The following is a 16,948-nucleotide window of genomic DNA, read 5'->3' on the forward strand; positions in this document are numbered from 1 at the left end:
AATTACCTAAAACATTTCGAACGACAGTGATCTGAGTCTGGGGGGGCTTGGTAGCTTTTCATCTAACATCCGCGCAGCTGCTGTCGTAGTAGCCAGTAGCTCCTCCCACGCGAGTCGCAATGCACAGATTTGAAATGCCGCGTGCCCTAGCAACGGGACCCACCCTCCTTTCCCGCGTAATTTTCTCTTCCATATATGGACAATAGAATGTAGACGCCACTCAACGTCAGCTCCGTATGCAAATAAGGTTGATTGAAGAAATTCAGAAAATGGTGGACGGAGTTTGGCGCATGCGTAAACATTTTACTATACTGAGACGGAAAGTGAGACGTTAACGACGAGTGGCGTGCTTAGCAGTGGCGCATTGTTTTATGAGTAACATTTTGGAAGGCTTTCAACTTACCGCCTCCTCTGTTTGATTGACTATTTTTTTTTGCTGTTTGTCAAGGTAAGTGTAACACTTTTAAAAAAGTAATTCAACTGTTTTCGTGTACATCAGTTTGCAGGAGGTGTCACTGCGTCTTTCGAGAGGCCGCTTAAATAAGTTTGTGATTGTGACAATGCGATACCCAACTAAAGGGAATCGCCTCCATCAGAAAGGTTATCTTTCTATACTAGCGGCAATGATACTTTTGATACTTGTTGAAATTGTACTGAAGATTGCGCGCTGTTATTGAAGGGTGATGTGCCTCGTTTTTACGCATAAGACACATGTGTCTAGCGATACAGCACATGCCATTTTAAGGCGCGCACGTCTTTTGACGATAGTGGGTCAAGTGTCTGATAGCAGAATGGGTTCAGTAAAATTCAAAATTTGCGGTTTGTTGTACTTTTTGAATGTATTTGGAGTGCGCGTATGCTATAACCATATTTAAGAGCAAACAGTGGCTTCGGCCCTTTAAATGTATCGTCGGCATTTTCAGCGCGGTAGATGGCTGTACGTAGCAGTTTATTACGGAGATTAACTTGTCCCAGAAACAGCCAAAACACACGAACATTAAAACTATTCTGCCTGATGTTTATAATATAAGTTCGTCTAAGACAATTTATCTCGTTTTTACTTAGTTTAAATGATGTTTGCATTGGTGCAGCGCTTAACTGTACGACTTCTGCGTGTGTGTGGTCTCACACCTAGCTAGCTAGCGTTAACGTGGTGGGTGTGCTTCAAAACAAACCTGCATTTTTGAAAGCTCTAGGCAACAAACACAATTCATTAAGCAAGTCATAGCGCATAGTTGTGTAATAAAACTGTAGCGATTAAAATGTCCCGTGTAATACGTACTACTTTTAACACTAACTTGATTTCTAGTTAAATAAATGTTATGGTTCGCTGTCGTATTTAGGTTTAGCCCAAAACCATAAAGCTTAGCTTGTTAGCTTTTTAGATTAAAAAAAATGACCCTAAATACTAGCAGGTTTCATTCTCTCATACACACACACACACACACACACACACACACACACACATATATATATATATATATATATATATATATATATATATATATATATATCTATCTGTGCTTGGAGGAAGTTGCACGATGCTGTGAGTGTTTACAGTCCCACCAAATGCGTGGAGTCATTGACGCAGAGCCAGGCGGACAACAAAGGGCAGGGATTGGGAAGAGCTCTGCATCTCGCACTCTTTACCCGGAAGGTCGAGCTGTGGGTTTTTGAAAATGTAAAAGCGATTAACACGTTTAGGTACTAAGTAAAGAAGCCATCAAATGGCCAAAGTGCTGCGAAAACGAGATAAAAGCGGTGATGTGAAAGGCGCCGTGTGGTATGCCATGCTTCCGCGCCGAGGTGGTGGTGGGTGGCGAAAATGGAGTTGTCACTCGTTCTTCGTGTTTGCGCTTTCCTATAGGCCACCTCGCATTTATGGTACCCGGAGTCTTTAGATTCGAGTAGCCCAGATTAATAAACTGCAGTGTTGTGTACTTTTTTTGCGGTTTGCGCGGTCACGTTCGTGTTACATTATGCTCCCGTTTTCCGGCCCTCCTCCTCTTCCTCTTCCTCTTCCTCCTCCTCTGAAGACCATGGCCATGTTTGAATGACGTCAGAGGCGGACCTTCCACACGCGCGCTGGTGACTGTGAATGTGCAAACCCCAAGAAGAAACTCGGGTCCACTTTTAGAAGTTATAATCCAATTACAAAGCCTGTGATGGGAAACAAATGATTTGTCACGATAAATAATGTTTTGCTGACAGGTTATCACCACTATTATCCTAAATAAACTGTTAGTACATGTGTTATTAAACTGAGATTATAATGGCCTACGTAAAGTTAAATTTTTTTTGGAATATTGTTCATAAACCTTTGTCATCACCGCAGTTAGATAAGACGGTCAGCATCTGTTGCTGGACGTGGTGCCTCATCGCTCAGTTCCAATGGTCTAGGTCACCTCATGCCGCATTTGTCTGTCTCAGTCTCTTGCTTAATGCGCACTAAAAGCCTATTACATTATATGTTTTTAAAAAAGTTTAATTTAGGCTGAACCTAGTTATACCATTTGTATTTCTAGATGTTTGGCTTTCATAAGCCGAAGATGTATCGCAGTCTGGACGGCTGTTGTATCTGCAGGGCAAAGTCCTCCAGCTCTCGTTTCACAGACAGCAAACGCTACGAGAGAGATTTCCAGAGCTGCTTTGGGTGAGCTCATGGCCCCCTACAAGAGGCCCACTTTAAATTGGGTGTTCCTGTGGTACTACATGATAATTATATTATTAGGGTGTAACTGCTGAATAATCCATTAGTACATCTATTATATGCAGTACTGATTCGGTGTGATTGTTAAAATAAATGCCCACACAAGAAGTCATGATATAATTAATATAGTTAATAGAACGTGTGTAATTCATTGACAGAACATGTGTGGCTTGTTTTCTATGACAGATTACATTTTGTAAAATGTGTAAAAATATGTACTATGTAAAAATATGATTAAAAGTTTCCAGGAATCATGGTTTGTATGCATACTGAGGTTTAATATTCTTGCAGCCTTGGCGAAACCCGCTCTGGCGAAATTTGCAATGCTTGCGTGCTGCTGGTGAAGCGCTGGAAGAAGCTCCCGGTCGGGTCCAAGAAGAACTGGAATCACGTAAGTATACTCCCAGAATTCCCAACCCGGCACCCTGTGAACTACAGCCACTCAATCACATTGCTGGTCTGCTCATTTCCAAGCGTGCATTGAGTGAGTTGTCTCTGGCCCAACATAATGCTGGTGTTCGGCAGGTGGTTGATGCGCGAGGAGGACCCAGCCTGAAGACGACTGTGAGGTCAAAGAAGGTGAAGCCTCTTTCCAGAAGAATCAGACCGAGTCAGATCTGCCGAGTGCAGAATGAACTAAAAAGAAACAGTGAGTAGACATCACCTGTGTATTATACACTTGTTTAATAAGAGTCGAGCTTATGCATTCTGTTTATTTATTTGTTGATTATGTTGCACGTTCCTCCCTGTGTTGATTTGTTGCCACACTCCTTAGGTGATGTGTGTTTTATGCCTCATTCGCCACATGACCTGAGGGTTGTTGTGTTACATTATAACCTATAACGTCCCTTGTTTTGTGAACCATTTGTGGGTTAATGACTGTTATGTTGGCTTCTGTTATTCTTGTTGGTGCACTTTTATTTTTGGTTTGTTTCATTAATCTCTTCAGTTCTACACCTGTGGCAGGCAGGTTCTGTATTACTATGTTTGCAGAAGCCATTTTGTTTGAAATGGGTCACTTATTTCTCCATCAAATTTAGTGTCATGTGTCTTTTTTAGTTTCAAAGCTGTTGGAACCATTCTTCTTGTGTGCTTGTAAAACTGTCAGTGTGGTGCATCCTGATCTCTCTCTCTCTGCCATCAGACTCCGATGCTCACAGCACAACCTCCAGCACCAGTCCCGCCCAGTCTCCTAGCTATAGCAACCAATCAGATGATGGATCTGATTCTGAGCTGGCTCCTGGCTCCAGCCGATCACCGGTCTTTTCCTTCTTGGACCTGACATACTGGAAAAGGTATTTTACTCAATGCTCATTTTGTATATTTGTGGTCTTTGTTGATGTACTCGCACCACTGCAGCTGACCATCAGCAGTGAAACAGTTAAATCTAAAGTCCACTCGGCTTCTCCCAAATATTAATGTCCTTGCATTCGGAATTCACATCTCCGGGCAGCCTGCTTTATGATCGGATCCACTGTGAATGTGAATAGAGATGTGAATGGAGGGTTCTCATGCCTCGTCTTCAGGCAGCGAGTGTGCTGTGGCATCATCTACAAAGGCCGCTTCGGGGAAGTGCTCATTGACCCGCACCTCTACAAGCCCTGCTGCCAGAAGAAACAGGATCGGGAGCGTGACGATGACGAGGACGAGCAGGAGGAAGAGGAGGCTGACCTGGAGAAGGAAGAGGGCCCGTCCGGTCAGGCCATGTTGGCTTCTCCGCTGCCGCATGCCCTCTCGCCCCCTCTGCCAGTTAAAACGGAGGGCGAGGAAGAGGAGGAAGAAGAGTGGTGAGGCACCGGCCCCCAGGGGGACTGAGCCGGCATTGTAGAGAAGCCACCGAGGTTGTGACGTGTTCGGGAGCTTCTAAACAAGTCCTCTCAGATTGCCTTTGATTCAAGAGCAGCTGAACTTTGTCTGAGATTTTGGTTTTCTTTGTTAATGTGTGCATGTAGGGGGGTGTCTTCATCTGTTGCTGTGAGTTTTCTTGTGTGGGTTTCTTTTAAATTAATTTTTATAGGTCACGTTACTCTTTCAAGACTTCTGGTATGCTGTTTTTGATTTCGCTCAAGTCTGATTCTCACACCGATCAATTTGATCAACTGATTTTGTTTTGATTAGTTCTGTTTGTACTGTTCAGTATGCTGGATCTGCATACAACGCAAAGATGTTGGAGCTCAGTCCATGGAGAAGTCTGCTTTGATAGGTTTTTCTTTACACAGTTGCAGCACGCTGTAATGAAACCTTTTGCATTATCGTCTGTCTCGTTAATCCTGCTTGGGCTTGTTGTTGTGTGTGTGTGTGTGTGTGTGTGGTGTTTTTTTTTTTTAATTCTTTTTCTGGAGGCTTGGAACTCAGGCTTGAGCACTGATTTCAGTGACTGTTCTTTCCCTTCCAGTCTGACCTCAGACATTGTAGGCCAGTTAGCAAAACGGATCCCACGTCCAGTGTTTCACTGCACAGTTTATTTTACTCAGCGTTAGTGGTGCTGAGACAAGCCAAGCAAGGCCAACCAAAAGAATGAAACGTGTGTGGATCTATAGACACACACATCATTGCTTACTAGTGTAAATATTTAGAGCTGTATGTTTTCAGCAGTTATATCCATGTCATGCATGAAATCTAATCAAACCCTTTTCCTAAAGAGAATCTGCATGAATACTGCATGGCCTTCTAAAGACTTTCAGATTTTTTTTTTTTTTTTTTTTGCATTTAGTCTTTGATGTTCTGGGTAGGTTTTGATACAGCTCTAATAAATATATATTTTTATAGATAAAACAAATAAAAGAGAATGATAAAAAAATTAATTCATCACTAACATGTGATGTGTTAAACATTTTCATTTATGGACTCTGGCATGTCTCAGTCAATATTTCAGTCAGTCAAATTTCAAATCATGATTCTGAAGTTAGATAAATCATCAAGGGGGTTTTATTTATTTAGTTCACTGATACACTCACTTTCACACAGTACCTCCTGTCTTTTAGTTCTGCATTTGTAAATACTGTACTGAAAACTGCATTTTACAGTTTTCTAAGGAACAAAAATATTTTGGGTCATTTGTGTATTGTGAGATACATGGGGTTTTTTGTTTGTTTTTTTTTTGGGGGGGTGGGTTCTTCAGCGTTGTTGTTGTTGTTGTTATTATTATTAATATTATTATTATTATTTCCGTTCTGTCAAAATACTGAAAGTCAATTTCCCCAGTATGCTTTTCATTTTATATTGTAAGATATTTAGTACTTTTTAAACTGTCCAACTTTTCCTCTCTAGATCTAGAATTCTCTCAAATGTATTTGCCTCAGATATGTACAACAAATCTTACATCCTTCAACTGCATGTATTTCCTTTGCATTCAGAATGAGGGCACTATAGAGTAGATATTACCCTTTAATATGCCTTCAGCATATTCACAATATTTTCACAGACATGATTAATTAATTAATCTCTTACAATCTGATTCCAGTACAGTTTTTTATGGTTGTTTTAGAAGTGAATGGAATATTTACAACTAGCATTTGGTCTTTTGAGTCAAAATGAGTGTTGGGAGAAAGGCTGGTTTTAGTTGCTAACTCAGGAAATAAGAGAATAATTAATCAATTCGGTGTTATAAGTGGAGCACCTTAAATATTGTTTTATCACAAAAACATTTACGCAACACTTAAATATGTTTTGTTCTCGCCAGGTCTTGAATGAACCTTATTTTTGGCCTTTATAAACTGGTGGTTTTTATCAGAGAAGGCAGCTCTATGGCTTGGACACTGATATATTACAGAACGCCATAAGGATGTCTACAGGTTTCCTAATTTCAGCTATTGCAGTGCACAGGGGCAGTTCTAAATCTCTGGAATTCTTACAACTCTGTCACAGTATATTAATCCATTGTTTGTAAATACTTTATGATGTTTTGAACTGAACAGTTATGATATTCTCTGTGTATTATTTATTTTCATATTTATTTGCAACACTTGTCATGTTTTTAAATCTCATTAATTTTCATGGCACCAAGAGCGATTAATCATAACCCAGCTCGTGATATTAACAGATTTCACATATCAAATGTATCCTGGTATGAAGAGTGTCTGGCTCTGATTTTGTTTGCAAAGACAAGGAATATGCTGAATATAATTGTATTTTATGATTTTTCTTCAGGTAAAATCATGCCCAATACCTTACTTTCCTTCAGGCTAGTCCCTTAGTTGTTGTACTCTACAGGCATGTATGGTAGCTATGCACTTTGTATCGACCTTATTAGAGATATATGAAGCAGGTTTTGTATTTTTTTACATACTCTACTTTTTACTTGTTCCTCAATAAACGTAGCTTGTGATGTTATTGGCCGTTTGCAGTTTTGTGCACCATCTATTAGGGGACATGCTTCAGCTAAATTATGTTTCACATGTATAGAATCAGACAGTATTGCATATGGGGATTTTGTCAATCGTTTTAAACGAACAGCTTTTGCTTACATAAACGCCTTTCTGCGGGAATCGGTGCTCGCTTGGACCAACGTCATGACGTCATGATTGCTCCCCCAGCTGCCGGCTGTGCCTTGATGGGAGAGCATAAAAAGGTGAGAAGTAGCCGAAATTTGGCCTCTCCTAAGCAACTGTCGTCTCTGTTCTTTACCGGGCAACCCAGGGCGGTTTCGTTCTTTTTTCCTCGCTGTGCATGAGTGACCTCTAGTCTTACACAGCGACCCAAAGTGCTGCGTTCACACCGAAAAAGACGCCTGAGGTCAGTGAGTGATTATGTGCAGTTTTCGACCGTCATCTGTTTCTTGCGATTGTATTGCGTCTTAGAAACGTATGCTTTAGCATAAGTAATATAAATGTGACTATCGATCCCTGAATTCGGGTGTTGCCACTGCTGGTTCGCAGCGTGCAGGTACAGTTTGATGGGGATGGTGAGGGAGCGTGGGAATGGCACGAAATTGCTTAGTCAGGGTCGCTGGAAGTTGTCTGTCGTTAATCTATCCTGAGTTGTAGGATAATGTTTCTTTGGGCACGAAATGATCATCTGAAGTCAGTCAACTGGGAGAAATGATTGCATGAAGTAACTGACGCGCTAGTCTGCATTTTATTTGTACTCGACCTAGACGACGACCCCCCCCCCCCTTTTTTTTTTTTTTTTTTTGGCATTTGTCACTAAATGCACCGTCACTGTGACTTTGGCAAAAGTCCAGACTTTTGGCTTGCGCTACTGAGCTGGCGATGTTTAATTGCGGTGTGCATCATGTTGACATCAGCCCGTATTAATCGCCCGAGTAAAATGGTTCGGTTAGCTCGCTCTGCTGTATCGGCACGAGGCAGGCTTGTGAATGAGATGGGTCTGTCACACTCCACCCACTGCTTAGTAAGATATATTTTACTTTACGTTCATGCCATTTGTTGATCAGTTTCAGGCAAAGTAATTAAACCTCTCACATGTGCCTAGTGTCTGCATTCTTGCCCCAAATGTGAAAGGGTGCATGACCTTCATGTCCCCGTCGTGTCTCTTCCTCTGCTCTAGAAAGATCCAGACCATGGTTCAGCTGCCACTGTCTCAGACCTCGGACGTGACGACTCCTCCAGAGCTGCTCAAGGGAAGGGATGCCGAGCGAGACGGAAGCCCAAAGTCGGACTCTCTTAACGATTTCACGGGCCTCCAGTTTGCCCTCAACCCCTCAGCTGCCACTTACCATGGTTACGACACCTACATCGAGGACGGACTCATCTGTCTCAGACACAAGATCCGCAACATTGAGAAAAAGAAGGTGCGCTGATCTGCGTGCGGCTTTGGTCCTGAACTGCTTAATGGATTTGCGCGTTTTTCCGTGAGCTTGCCTGTGTCCAGTAGCCTAAACGCCCTTTATGCTTTACAATTTTCAGCTGAAACTGGAAGGCTACAAACAACGCATACAGAATGGTGACCCGCTGAACCAAGATCAAATGGTAATCCCCATCTACGACGCCCCCCCCCCCCCCCCCCGTGATCACATTGTGGCTCGTGTGGCAATAACACGGCTGTGTGTCTGTCAGGATGCAGTGGCGAGGTATGATGAAGTGGTCCACAACCTGAAGTTTGCCAAAGACCTGCAGAAGACCCTGTGTGCCCTCACTCAAGATGTAAGTACAGTTCCCGTGTAACCTACTGCTTGCGTTGAACCGGCTCTTTCCGGTTTGACGTTCGTAGCAAACCCCTGTTTGGGCGTCTGCAGCTGCTGAGGGCTCAGAAGGCGGCAGCGAGGCGCGAGCAGACGCTGAGGGTGGTGGAGGAGCAGAGGCGCCTGAGCACCGTTCTCCAGGTGCAGTATGTCCTCCGCAGCCTCCAGAGGGACGACGTCCGGAGGCACTTCTGCGATGCCCGTGAACACACCCGCTTCCTGTCCACCGAGGAAGTGGAGAATCTGCTGGACTTGGCTTCGCTGCTAGGTTGCGTGAGGGATGAGAGCATGAGGTTGGTGGTCGGGTCGCTTCGGGGTCTGTGGCAGTACGGATTAGTACAAGTGAGCAGTTACCAAATTACTGACCAGGAATTTACCCTACCTGAGTAAGCAGGACCCTGCCCAGTCATTGTGGCTTTTATAAGACATCATCCAACTCTGAGATTCCTTCCATATCTTATGCCTGGCTGTCTATCTCCTAGTTTAGAGGCTCAGATGGAACAGGCCTCTTTTGTTTATCTAGACCTGCTGGAAGGGAAAGATGAACCAGTTGCAGGCTCAACATGTAAGTGTTAAGTGGACTTCTAGAGGCTCTTGTGGAATCAGACATTTGTGGTCAGTTCTTTACTATTCTCTGTAAATAATCGTGGTTTTGTGGTAGGTATGGCCTTCTGCTCATATTGCATATCTTTACATGTCCAAGTCAACTCCCTTTTTATTATTTTTTTGTTGGTATTTGTTAGAATTGGCAGAGGAAGAATTAGTTTTGTTAAATGCCTTTGATGTGCCCCAGTGATCATGTTAAATGCTAACTCATGGTTCCCATCTCTTAAACAATGATTATCCAGAGTGTTTTGTAAATGTTCATACCAAGTTATGACAGGTTTCAGTAGTTGTTTCGGGCTCCCCCACCTTAAGCTGTAGCCATGTGCTAAGCATCCCCTCTAGTTGCTGCTTGTACTTTAAGTGATGGTGCTTTAGTTGGTTGGAACAAAAGCATCCACGTCCCCCCCCCACCAGACAAGCGCCTGAAGGAGAGGTTGCTGAGACTGGTTGATTGTGGCTTCTTTGACCGCATCCCGACGCCCCAGGCAGACCCGAAGCGTGGAGGTGACGAGGCGGTCGCTTCACCCGTGCCCCGCAGCCTTTCCGGTGAGGCTTTTTACGCCGGCGAACCGTTGCGGCCGACGTACAGCGGTCCAGAGGTATGCGGACTTGCTGCGGCTTGTGTGACGCGTTCTTCCCTTTCAGCACTGGTCAGCTTGAAGCCGAAAGAAGTGCCTTCACAAAAGGTAGGAACTGCGGAAAGTTAAACGCTCCATTGTGGGCCTCAGGTTTTCTCTTCTTTTTGTAAACTGAAGCTGGTCTTCTCTATTGCTGCTACAACCCAGTGCTAACAGTAGTGAATGTAGCATCGGTTTGGACTGTAAGATTCTTTTTCCAGTTCATTGGGAAATTTAGCACTGAGCGTAGAAGCTAATGAGGAGACTTGCTAAAAAAATGCAGTGTTTCAGCAACAAGCAACTTTGAAATCAAGCGGGTCAGTAACTTTTGAATGATGCCAGTTTCTAAACAGACGCTACCCACCTGAGGCGGACCTCACTGGGCACGGTCAAGAAGAAAACGATGACTTGCCACCAGTAAACTGGAAGGCAGAGTTTTTAGCGCTGAAGGAACGCGAACCACCAGACTCTTGGGATATGGAGGTTACTGAGACTTCAGCATCCTCCCAGTCTGGTGTCCATAAGCCTTGGAAAGGGGCTGCCGGGTTTATACCCAAAACCCCACTGGCTGTGAAGAGGCCTGGTGCTGAGCCCAAACAGGTGACCCTCTCCTGCGGCTGCACGCATGAGCCTCTGCTGTTAACTGAAGACCTAAGTGCTTGAATGAAATGACTCTGTTGTGCTTTTACATCTTAACACACTTAAAACTGTATATTACAAGGGCATTGTAACAACTGGTTGACGATGGCGTTTTCGCCATACATTTTAAATGGAGCTGCTCAATATGCATAGCCTGCTTACTGTAATAACTTGGTACGAGCTACTAAAATCTCACCTTTACAATCTTAGAGTCTGTCAATTCATAACTCTTAACCCTCCCCCCATTAGAAACGTCAGAGGAAAGATAAAGGAAGCCAGGACTCAAAATCCGTAAGTCGGTGCTCGCCTGTCCCCACCTTGCCGTGACCGTTTTCCCGGTGGGCTTTGCTTGCGTCTGTCTGCAGACCTTTGCTGTTCCCGCAGGGTGCTGAAACGCTAGTCGGCGTGGAGCTGTTGGACTCCCCGTCGTCGCTGGCCCAAGACCCCGTGCTGCGCCGGCAGCAGCTGGACCACCTGCTGGACCAAATATCCGGATCCTTCACCTTCATGCAGGTAGAGCTCAGCCCAAGCTGCTGGTGCCTCCATGCAGGAAGCCCTCACGCACGAAGTGAGCCGTAAAAAGTCCGTTAACGACGCCATGGAGAGAAAGTAATTGGATCTCTTTGCGGTAATCGTATCTAATAAGAATCTTATAATCGCACGACGTTTGGTCCCATTACTGTATAGATTTGCTGTGGAAACTGAGAGGATGAAGTAAATTGAAGGCCCTAAGGATGAATGAGTAGCAAAATGGATTTGGGCTGTGGTGGTGGGGGGGTTATTTAGGGAATATACGTGCCTTACTGTTTTAATGTACAACCAGCCTCTGGGCCCCAAACCCCTTGCTTCAAAAAAAAAAAAAAAAAAGCCTTCATCTGGGAAATCTCCTAGGGAGAAGCCTGACCCCTTAATGAGTGTGAATACCAGGTGAGAAGTCCGTGAGCAAGCATCGTGCGCGTGTTCTGTCATTTGCCTGAACGCTGTAACTAACTCTCCCCCCTGTGAGCTCAGTAACCGTTGGTGCGTTCTCCTTCAGGACTCTCTGCTGGATGGAGCGGTCTCGCCCTCTAACGGCTGTAGCAGGAGGCTCCTCCCCCCTAGCGCCGCTCCTCTCGGTAAAGCTCTTTCCTTTGCTTGAAATAAGAGCCACATTTTGCAATAATAATAGATTTTCAAGATTTTCAAGCGGCAGGATGTTCAGACGGCCAAACGTGCCAAACCTGACGGCCTCCTGCTTTGCCCTACAGCACAGAGGGAGCAGAAGAGCCCCTCGGACCTCCTGCCTCAAACCCTGCACGTAAGGCACGGCTCGGTGATCCTATAAACCTGGCGACACCGTTTGTGTGTGAAATCTTGCGTTCGTCCTTCCCCCGTGGTCATTGGTCTCCTGCTGTCGTTCTCTCGCCCTAGTCCACCCCCCTGCACGGTCACCTGCTCCCCGGAGACAGCAAAGGCAGCCTGGCTAACGGAGAACCGAGCCTGGACGGCTCGGGCGCCGAGCTGCATGCGGGGGACACCCAGAAGGTGAGTCCAGCGCGCTGTCCTCCATCCTTTTTCAGCTAGTCTGTTTAAAGAGGACCGTGGGCTGGGTCATTTCCGGTACGGCCGCAGTGCAGGTTTGGATGGGTAAACGAGTGGGAAGGGAGTGTGATGGCTTGCTGTGGTTTGGTTGTAGGCAAAGCAGGACGAAGGCTTCCCCTCTCCACACCTGTATCGCAGGAAGCCCTCGATCTCGGTGCCTCTGGAGAACCACAGCTCCGACCAGGTGTGTGCAACTTAAAAGGTAGACTTGTGAAGCTGCCACTCTGGTTTGTTCTGGCCGCGTATTCGCGCCGCCGGTGTCGTTCTGCTAATGGCGTGCGTGTCGCAGGTGGCGAGCCGCGCACTTTGCAACGGGGTGGCGTCTCCGCCGGCACGGGCACCGGTGTTCTCAACTCCACCCAGCAGGCGGACCCTCGCAGCCACCAGCTCCGCCCCTTTCAACAGCATACGTTCTGTGCGTGTGAACGCGGCACACCAACACACGGCCCTGTTCAGGCCGACAAATGTGAAGCGTTCTTCAAGCGCGTGTAAACGCGTTTAATCCCAGACTGTTTTTTTTTCCTCTTCCTCCCTCCCCGGCCAGGTGTTCAGTGGGGAGCCTCCTATGACTGCGAGTTTGGACACGAAGTCAGATGAAGATGGCTTTCAGAGGTCCGTGTGTCTGAGCTACAGTGCAGCTGGCACACTTAGCTACTCCACTGCTAGCACTCAGACCCCACCTGAACTCAGCCTGCCCCAAGATGACGTACAGATGGGTAGTGTGTCTCTTAATTCATCACTGCAGCCTTAATCTTGATCGTAGGACCCAAAAAAGGACACACACACACACACACACACTTACCCCTTTGCACATGCGCAGTCTCCACCGCCTTCAGTGTTTGTGGTAGATGCTGAACCCTTTTGTTCCCTGCTGCATTCTCCTAGAGAGCGCCTACCTGTCTGAGAGCGAGACCAGCGCAGGCTGTCTGGTGTACTCGTCACCCGCTCTGTCCACTGGCCCTCGCTCCCAGGGCCGCCTGGGCCAGCCGTACTACTCGCGGGGCCCTGTCCGAGGTACGGCACGCGGTGGCCGGGGACTCTCGCACTCCTACCGCTCACCGGGGGCCTCCAGAGGTACTTCTCCCCCCCCCCCCCCCCCCCCGACCTTCTGTCTCTTCTATTGGGCACATGCTCCCTGCCTCGTCCCTTTCCTGTTTCCCTGCTGAAGCTTGGCAGCAAAAGGCCGGCGTGGCCGCGCGAGGCCCCCGGTCTCTCGGGAGCGTGGCCACCCCGGCCCTTTGCAGAGACGCCGTCCACACATGCGGGCACACGCAATGACCCGTGCACCCCTGCTGTTGCTAACCCTCGCCCCCGTTGTGTCGGCAGGGTGCTACGATGCCCAGCGAGTGAGCGTGCGAGCCCCAGCCGGGAGCTACATGGCACATGCCCACCGGGAGCCTGGAACCATGCTCTTCCCCTCACAGGTAAAACTCCCTCTGCTTTCCTTCGCTCTGCGTCATCGCCATGTAGAAATGTCTGCGTCTGCCAGGCTGCGGTTTAAACATCAACGTTGCGAATGTTTAGGAAAACGGGTACCAGCTGAGCCACAAACGTGCCGGGGGGGGCGCAGCGGCCCAGAGGATCAGCTCCACAGGTACGTGCTTGCTTGATTTTATAAGGTTTTGCTGTTGCATGTTGTGTAAATGTTTTCCTCCTGGACCCATCCTCCTAAGAGTAGGCTCTTCTTTTGCCGCAGGCTGGAGCGACTCCTCTCAGGTGAGCAGCCCGGACAGGGAGGGTACCTACCTGGCCGACTCGGGCCACGGCGACTCCCTCTCCTCGCCCGCCGAGGTGCCCGTGGGTGGCACGCCCCCCCTCGTGCATGTTTACCCGGTGGCGCAGCAGCTGCGCGTGGCCTTCTCGGCCGCCCGCACGGCCAACTTCGCCCCCGGGACGCTGGACCAGCCCGTCTCCTTCGACCTGCTCCAGAGCAACCTGGGTGGCGTCTTTGACATGCCGTCGGGCCGCTTCTCCTGCCCCGCCCCGGGGACCTACGTCTTCTTCTTCCACATGCTCAAGCTCGCCATCAGCGTGCCGCTCTACGTCAACCTCATGCGCAACGACGAGGTGATGGTGTCGGCGTACGCCAACGACGGCGCGCCCGACCACGAGACGGCCAGCAACCACGCCGTGCTGCAGCTCTACCATGGTGACCAGGTGTGGCTCCGCCTCCACCGCGGCGCCATCTACGGCAGCAGCTGGAAGTACAGCACCTTCTCGGGCTTCCTGCTCTACCAGGACTGAGTGTCCTGTACACTGCTCTGCTACACATAGGCACGTACTGCGGGAGGCCATTCTTGTGTCCGTCGGCCCACCAGTCGCATTGCGCTCATTGCATTCTCCCAGTCTGTGGTGCAGCTGCAGCCACATGTCTGAGTTCTGTCCGTTAGCCTGTCGGTCTTTGCCCTAATGTTTAGATGCCTATCGACGCGTGTATCTGTGCGCACGTGAGCTCCTGGGTGTTGTTCACACGGTGACACGTTTTTACTAAACACATACTTATGTTTGGAGTGTCAGCCGGATGTTTGGTCATTAATTCAGAGCTGTTCGTTAGAGGTTGGTTCAGTGGTTTAAGGGTTTCTGACTTGAGCCCCTAAGCTCACCTGCTCATTCACAACATAAGCTCGAGCCGAGCCGTACACGTGAAGCCATGTCTTCAGCTGGTGCCTTTTTGTCTGGATTTACTGAGCACTTTGCTTATGTGAATGAACATTGATTTCTCTGATATTTGACATGTAAAGCACTTTAAAAAGGGGACAATGTGTGCATGTGGGTGTTTGGATGGGTGCTGAGGACTATCGTCGTTGCTAGTAGGGCAAACGCATCTCTCTGGCTCCTCCCTGTGCCTGAATAAAAGATAATGTGCAGTTTCCCTGTGTAGTGTCTTTTGTAGCCCCTGGGACCAAGCTTTTCTTTTCACAGGCATTTAAGTGCACAGCTTTAACAACACATGATTGTGCAAATGCCTCAGGTGTGGGTTTTTTATTTATTTTTTATCTTTTTGCCCCATCTGTGAGTTGGTTTCTGTTGGAACTACATGCTGCACTGTGATGGGTTGTGGGAGTTTTTGTTTGTCAGCAAAGACATCTTGGAAGTTTGAATTACTGGTTTGAAGTTTGAACTAAAGTTTTTAATAAAAAAAAAAAAACAACAAAAAAAACCCCCTGCCAAATCTTTGTTCTAGAAGTGAGACACTTCAGTATAATTCCAGCAGATGGCAACACCCTCAAACATTTCTATTAAGCCAAGTGTTCCTCTTGGGTTTCTTGTCGTTCATTGTGACTCTCCAGAATGCACACAAACTCTGAATGATTGTAGTTGGACTTTGCTGCTGGATGTCCAGCTGGCAAAGCAGTGCGGCTGTAGTCGTTTACAGACTTTCTTGACATTTAATCAATGTTCATCTGCCCAAAGGTGATATAACACTCACAACAGGAGGAAGCCACTATGAGAAATGAGTGGTTTGTCCCATTAGTCCCAAGGACTGGGAGATTCCTTGAGAACTTGTTGCAGATCCATTGTGCTTTCTTTTTTTTTCTTTTTTTTTTTTGGCACACCTGTTAACGTATTCACTCTGGAGCCATGAACTGGGGTGCTTTCCTGTCATGTGCCCAGGCGTTCTGTGGCGGTTGGTTTGTGTGGCTTCGCTATCAAAGTACAAAAGGTCTGGCCAAATGGACACCTGTTCCCAAAACCACTAGCATCATATCTGTCGTCCAACCTCCCCTGTGGTAGGTGGCTCTTCCGACACTTGAGGAACCTTAAATGCATGTGCAGCCGCAGGACGGATGTGCTGCGACCCTCAGCTGATTGGAGAGACATCGGCAAAGATTCGTTTTGGTTGTATGCTTTAACGTCAAAAGAATCTTTGTTTATTTCAGAAGTAATGTCCATGATCTCGTGACAACATACAGCGGCTTGTCTGTGATTGTAAACCTCTGCCTGTGTCGGGCTTAGTTTGCAGTGCAGAGTGTACTGTAAGAGTCTCACAGTACTCACCAATCAGATGGGATTAAATCAGTTTAAAAATTTGTTCATTAATCTAATGATTCTAGTTTTGTGTAAGGGTAGTGGGAGATCTACATGTTCTGACTAAAAATAGCCTAATGGTAACTATTGAGTCAAATGATGCTCAACAGAGCTCATCTTTATTCTAATGCCAATAGTATGGGTTCTTGTCAGTTGTAGTCTCAAAAATGTGCGTCTGACTGTGTAGTTCTGGAGCAGCAAGCGGGTGTAATTCTGTTTGTGTTGGATCAGGGGAAGGGAAACATTCCCTTCAAAAATACTGGCCTTGTTGTACACAGTTCACTAGAAAACATGTCCAGCGTTTTTGGGAATCACCTGGGTGGCATTCATTTGCACAATGAGTACATGAAGAGGTGTGGCTGTGCTTTTGTTGGTCTTTGGATTTAATATGTTGGACCACAGCCTAAACTCCATAAATCAAATAAGTAAATAAATGGATTTGCAAGTGTTCATTTGTTTTTCCTAGCAAAGTGTTACTGCAAATAAAAATTATAGTTGCACTTCCCTTTTTGTAAATTCAGCCACAGTAACATTCTATGTTTGGTAATGCTTACTTTCTGAGGAAGTGTAATTGAGCCAAAGCAATTATGACGTGAACCCATTTGGCAGAGCTAACAGATCATT

At 46.6% G+C, this 16,948-nt stretch overlaps 2 protein-coding genes across 8 annotated transcripts; both read left to right on the plus strand.

The window, feature by feature from the left end:
- Positions 1 to 323: 323 nt before the first annotated feature.
- sinhcaf (SIN3-HDAC complex associated factor) lies at positions 324 to 7,042 on the plus strand. Its single transcript, XM_027027003.2, has 6 exons — positions 324 to 448; positions 2,526 to 2,653; positions 3,002 to 3,101; positions 3,236 to 3,359; positions 3,855 to 4,005; positions 4,237 to 7,042. The coding sequence occupies exons 2-6, from the start codon at positions 2,526 to 2,528 to the stop codon at positions 4,499 to 4,501; spliced, it is 768 nt and encodes a 255-aa protein (XP_026882804.2). The 5' UTR covers positions 324 to 448; the 3' UTR covers positions 4,502 to 7,042.
- Positions 7,043 to 7,127: 85 nt separating this feature from the next.
- Positions 7,128 to 15,162, plus strand: caprin2 (caprin family member 2). Of its 7 annotated transcripts, XM_027027014.2 has the most exons (21): positions 7,128 to 7,280; positions 8,223 to 8,462; positions 8,578 to 8,640; positions 8,728 to 8,814; positions 8,907 to 9,145; positions 9,335 to 9,417; positions 9,873 to 10,004; positions 10,104 to 10,144; positions 10,418 to 10,675; positions 10,964 to 11,005; positions 11,099 to 11,227; positions 11,751 to 11,829; positions 11,962 to 12,011; positions 12,125 to 12,238; positions 12,390 to 12,479; positions 12,585 to 12,710; positions 12,840 to 13,011; positions 13,181 to 13,369; positions 13,622 to 13,719; positions 13,820 to 13,889; positions 13,992 to 15,162. In XM_027027014.2, the coding sequence occupies exons 1-21, from the start codon at positions 7,230 to 7,232 to the stop codon at positions 14,537 to 14,539; spliced, it is 2,901 nt and encodes a 966-aa protein (XP_026882815.2). In that variant the 5' UTR covers positions 7,128 to 7,229; the 3' UTR covers positions 14,540 to 15,162. The 7 variants fall into 7 exon arrangements, with proteins under 7 accessions (XP_026882815.2, XP_026882811.2, XP_035379381.1 ...); XM_027027010.2 differs by having other exon boundaries at positions 9,873 to 10,144; XM_027027013.2 differs by having other exon boundaries at positions 7,130 to 7,280; positions 8,219 to 8,462; positions 9,873 to 10,144.
- The last annotated feature ends 1,786 nt before the right edge of the window (positions 15,163 to 16,948 follow it).

This window comes from Electrophorus electricus, chromosome 2, assembly GCF_013358815.1.
Source record: "Electrophorus electricus isolate fEleEle1 chromosome 2, fEleEle1.pri, whole genome shotgun sequence".
Classification (NCBI taxonomy): Eukaryota; Metazoa; Chordata; class Actinopteri; order Gymnotiformes; family Gymnotidae; genus Electrophorus; species Electrophorus electricus.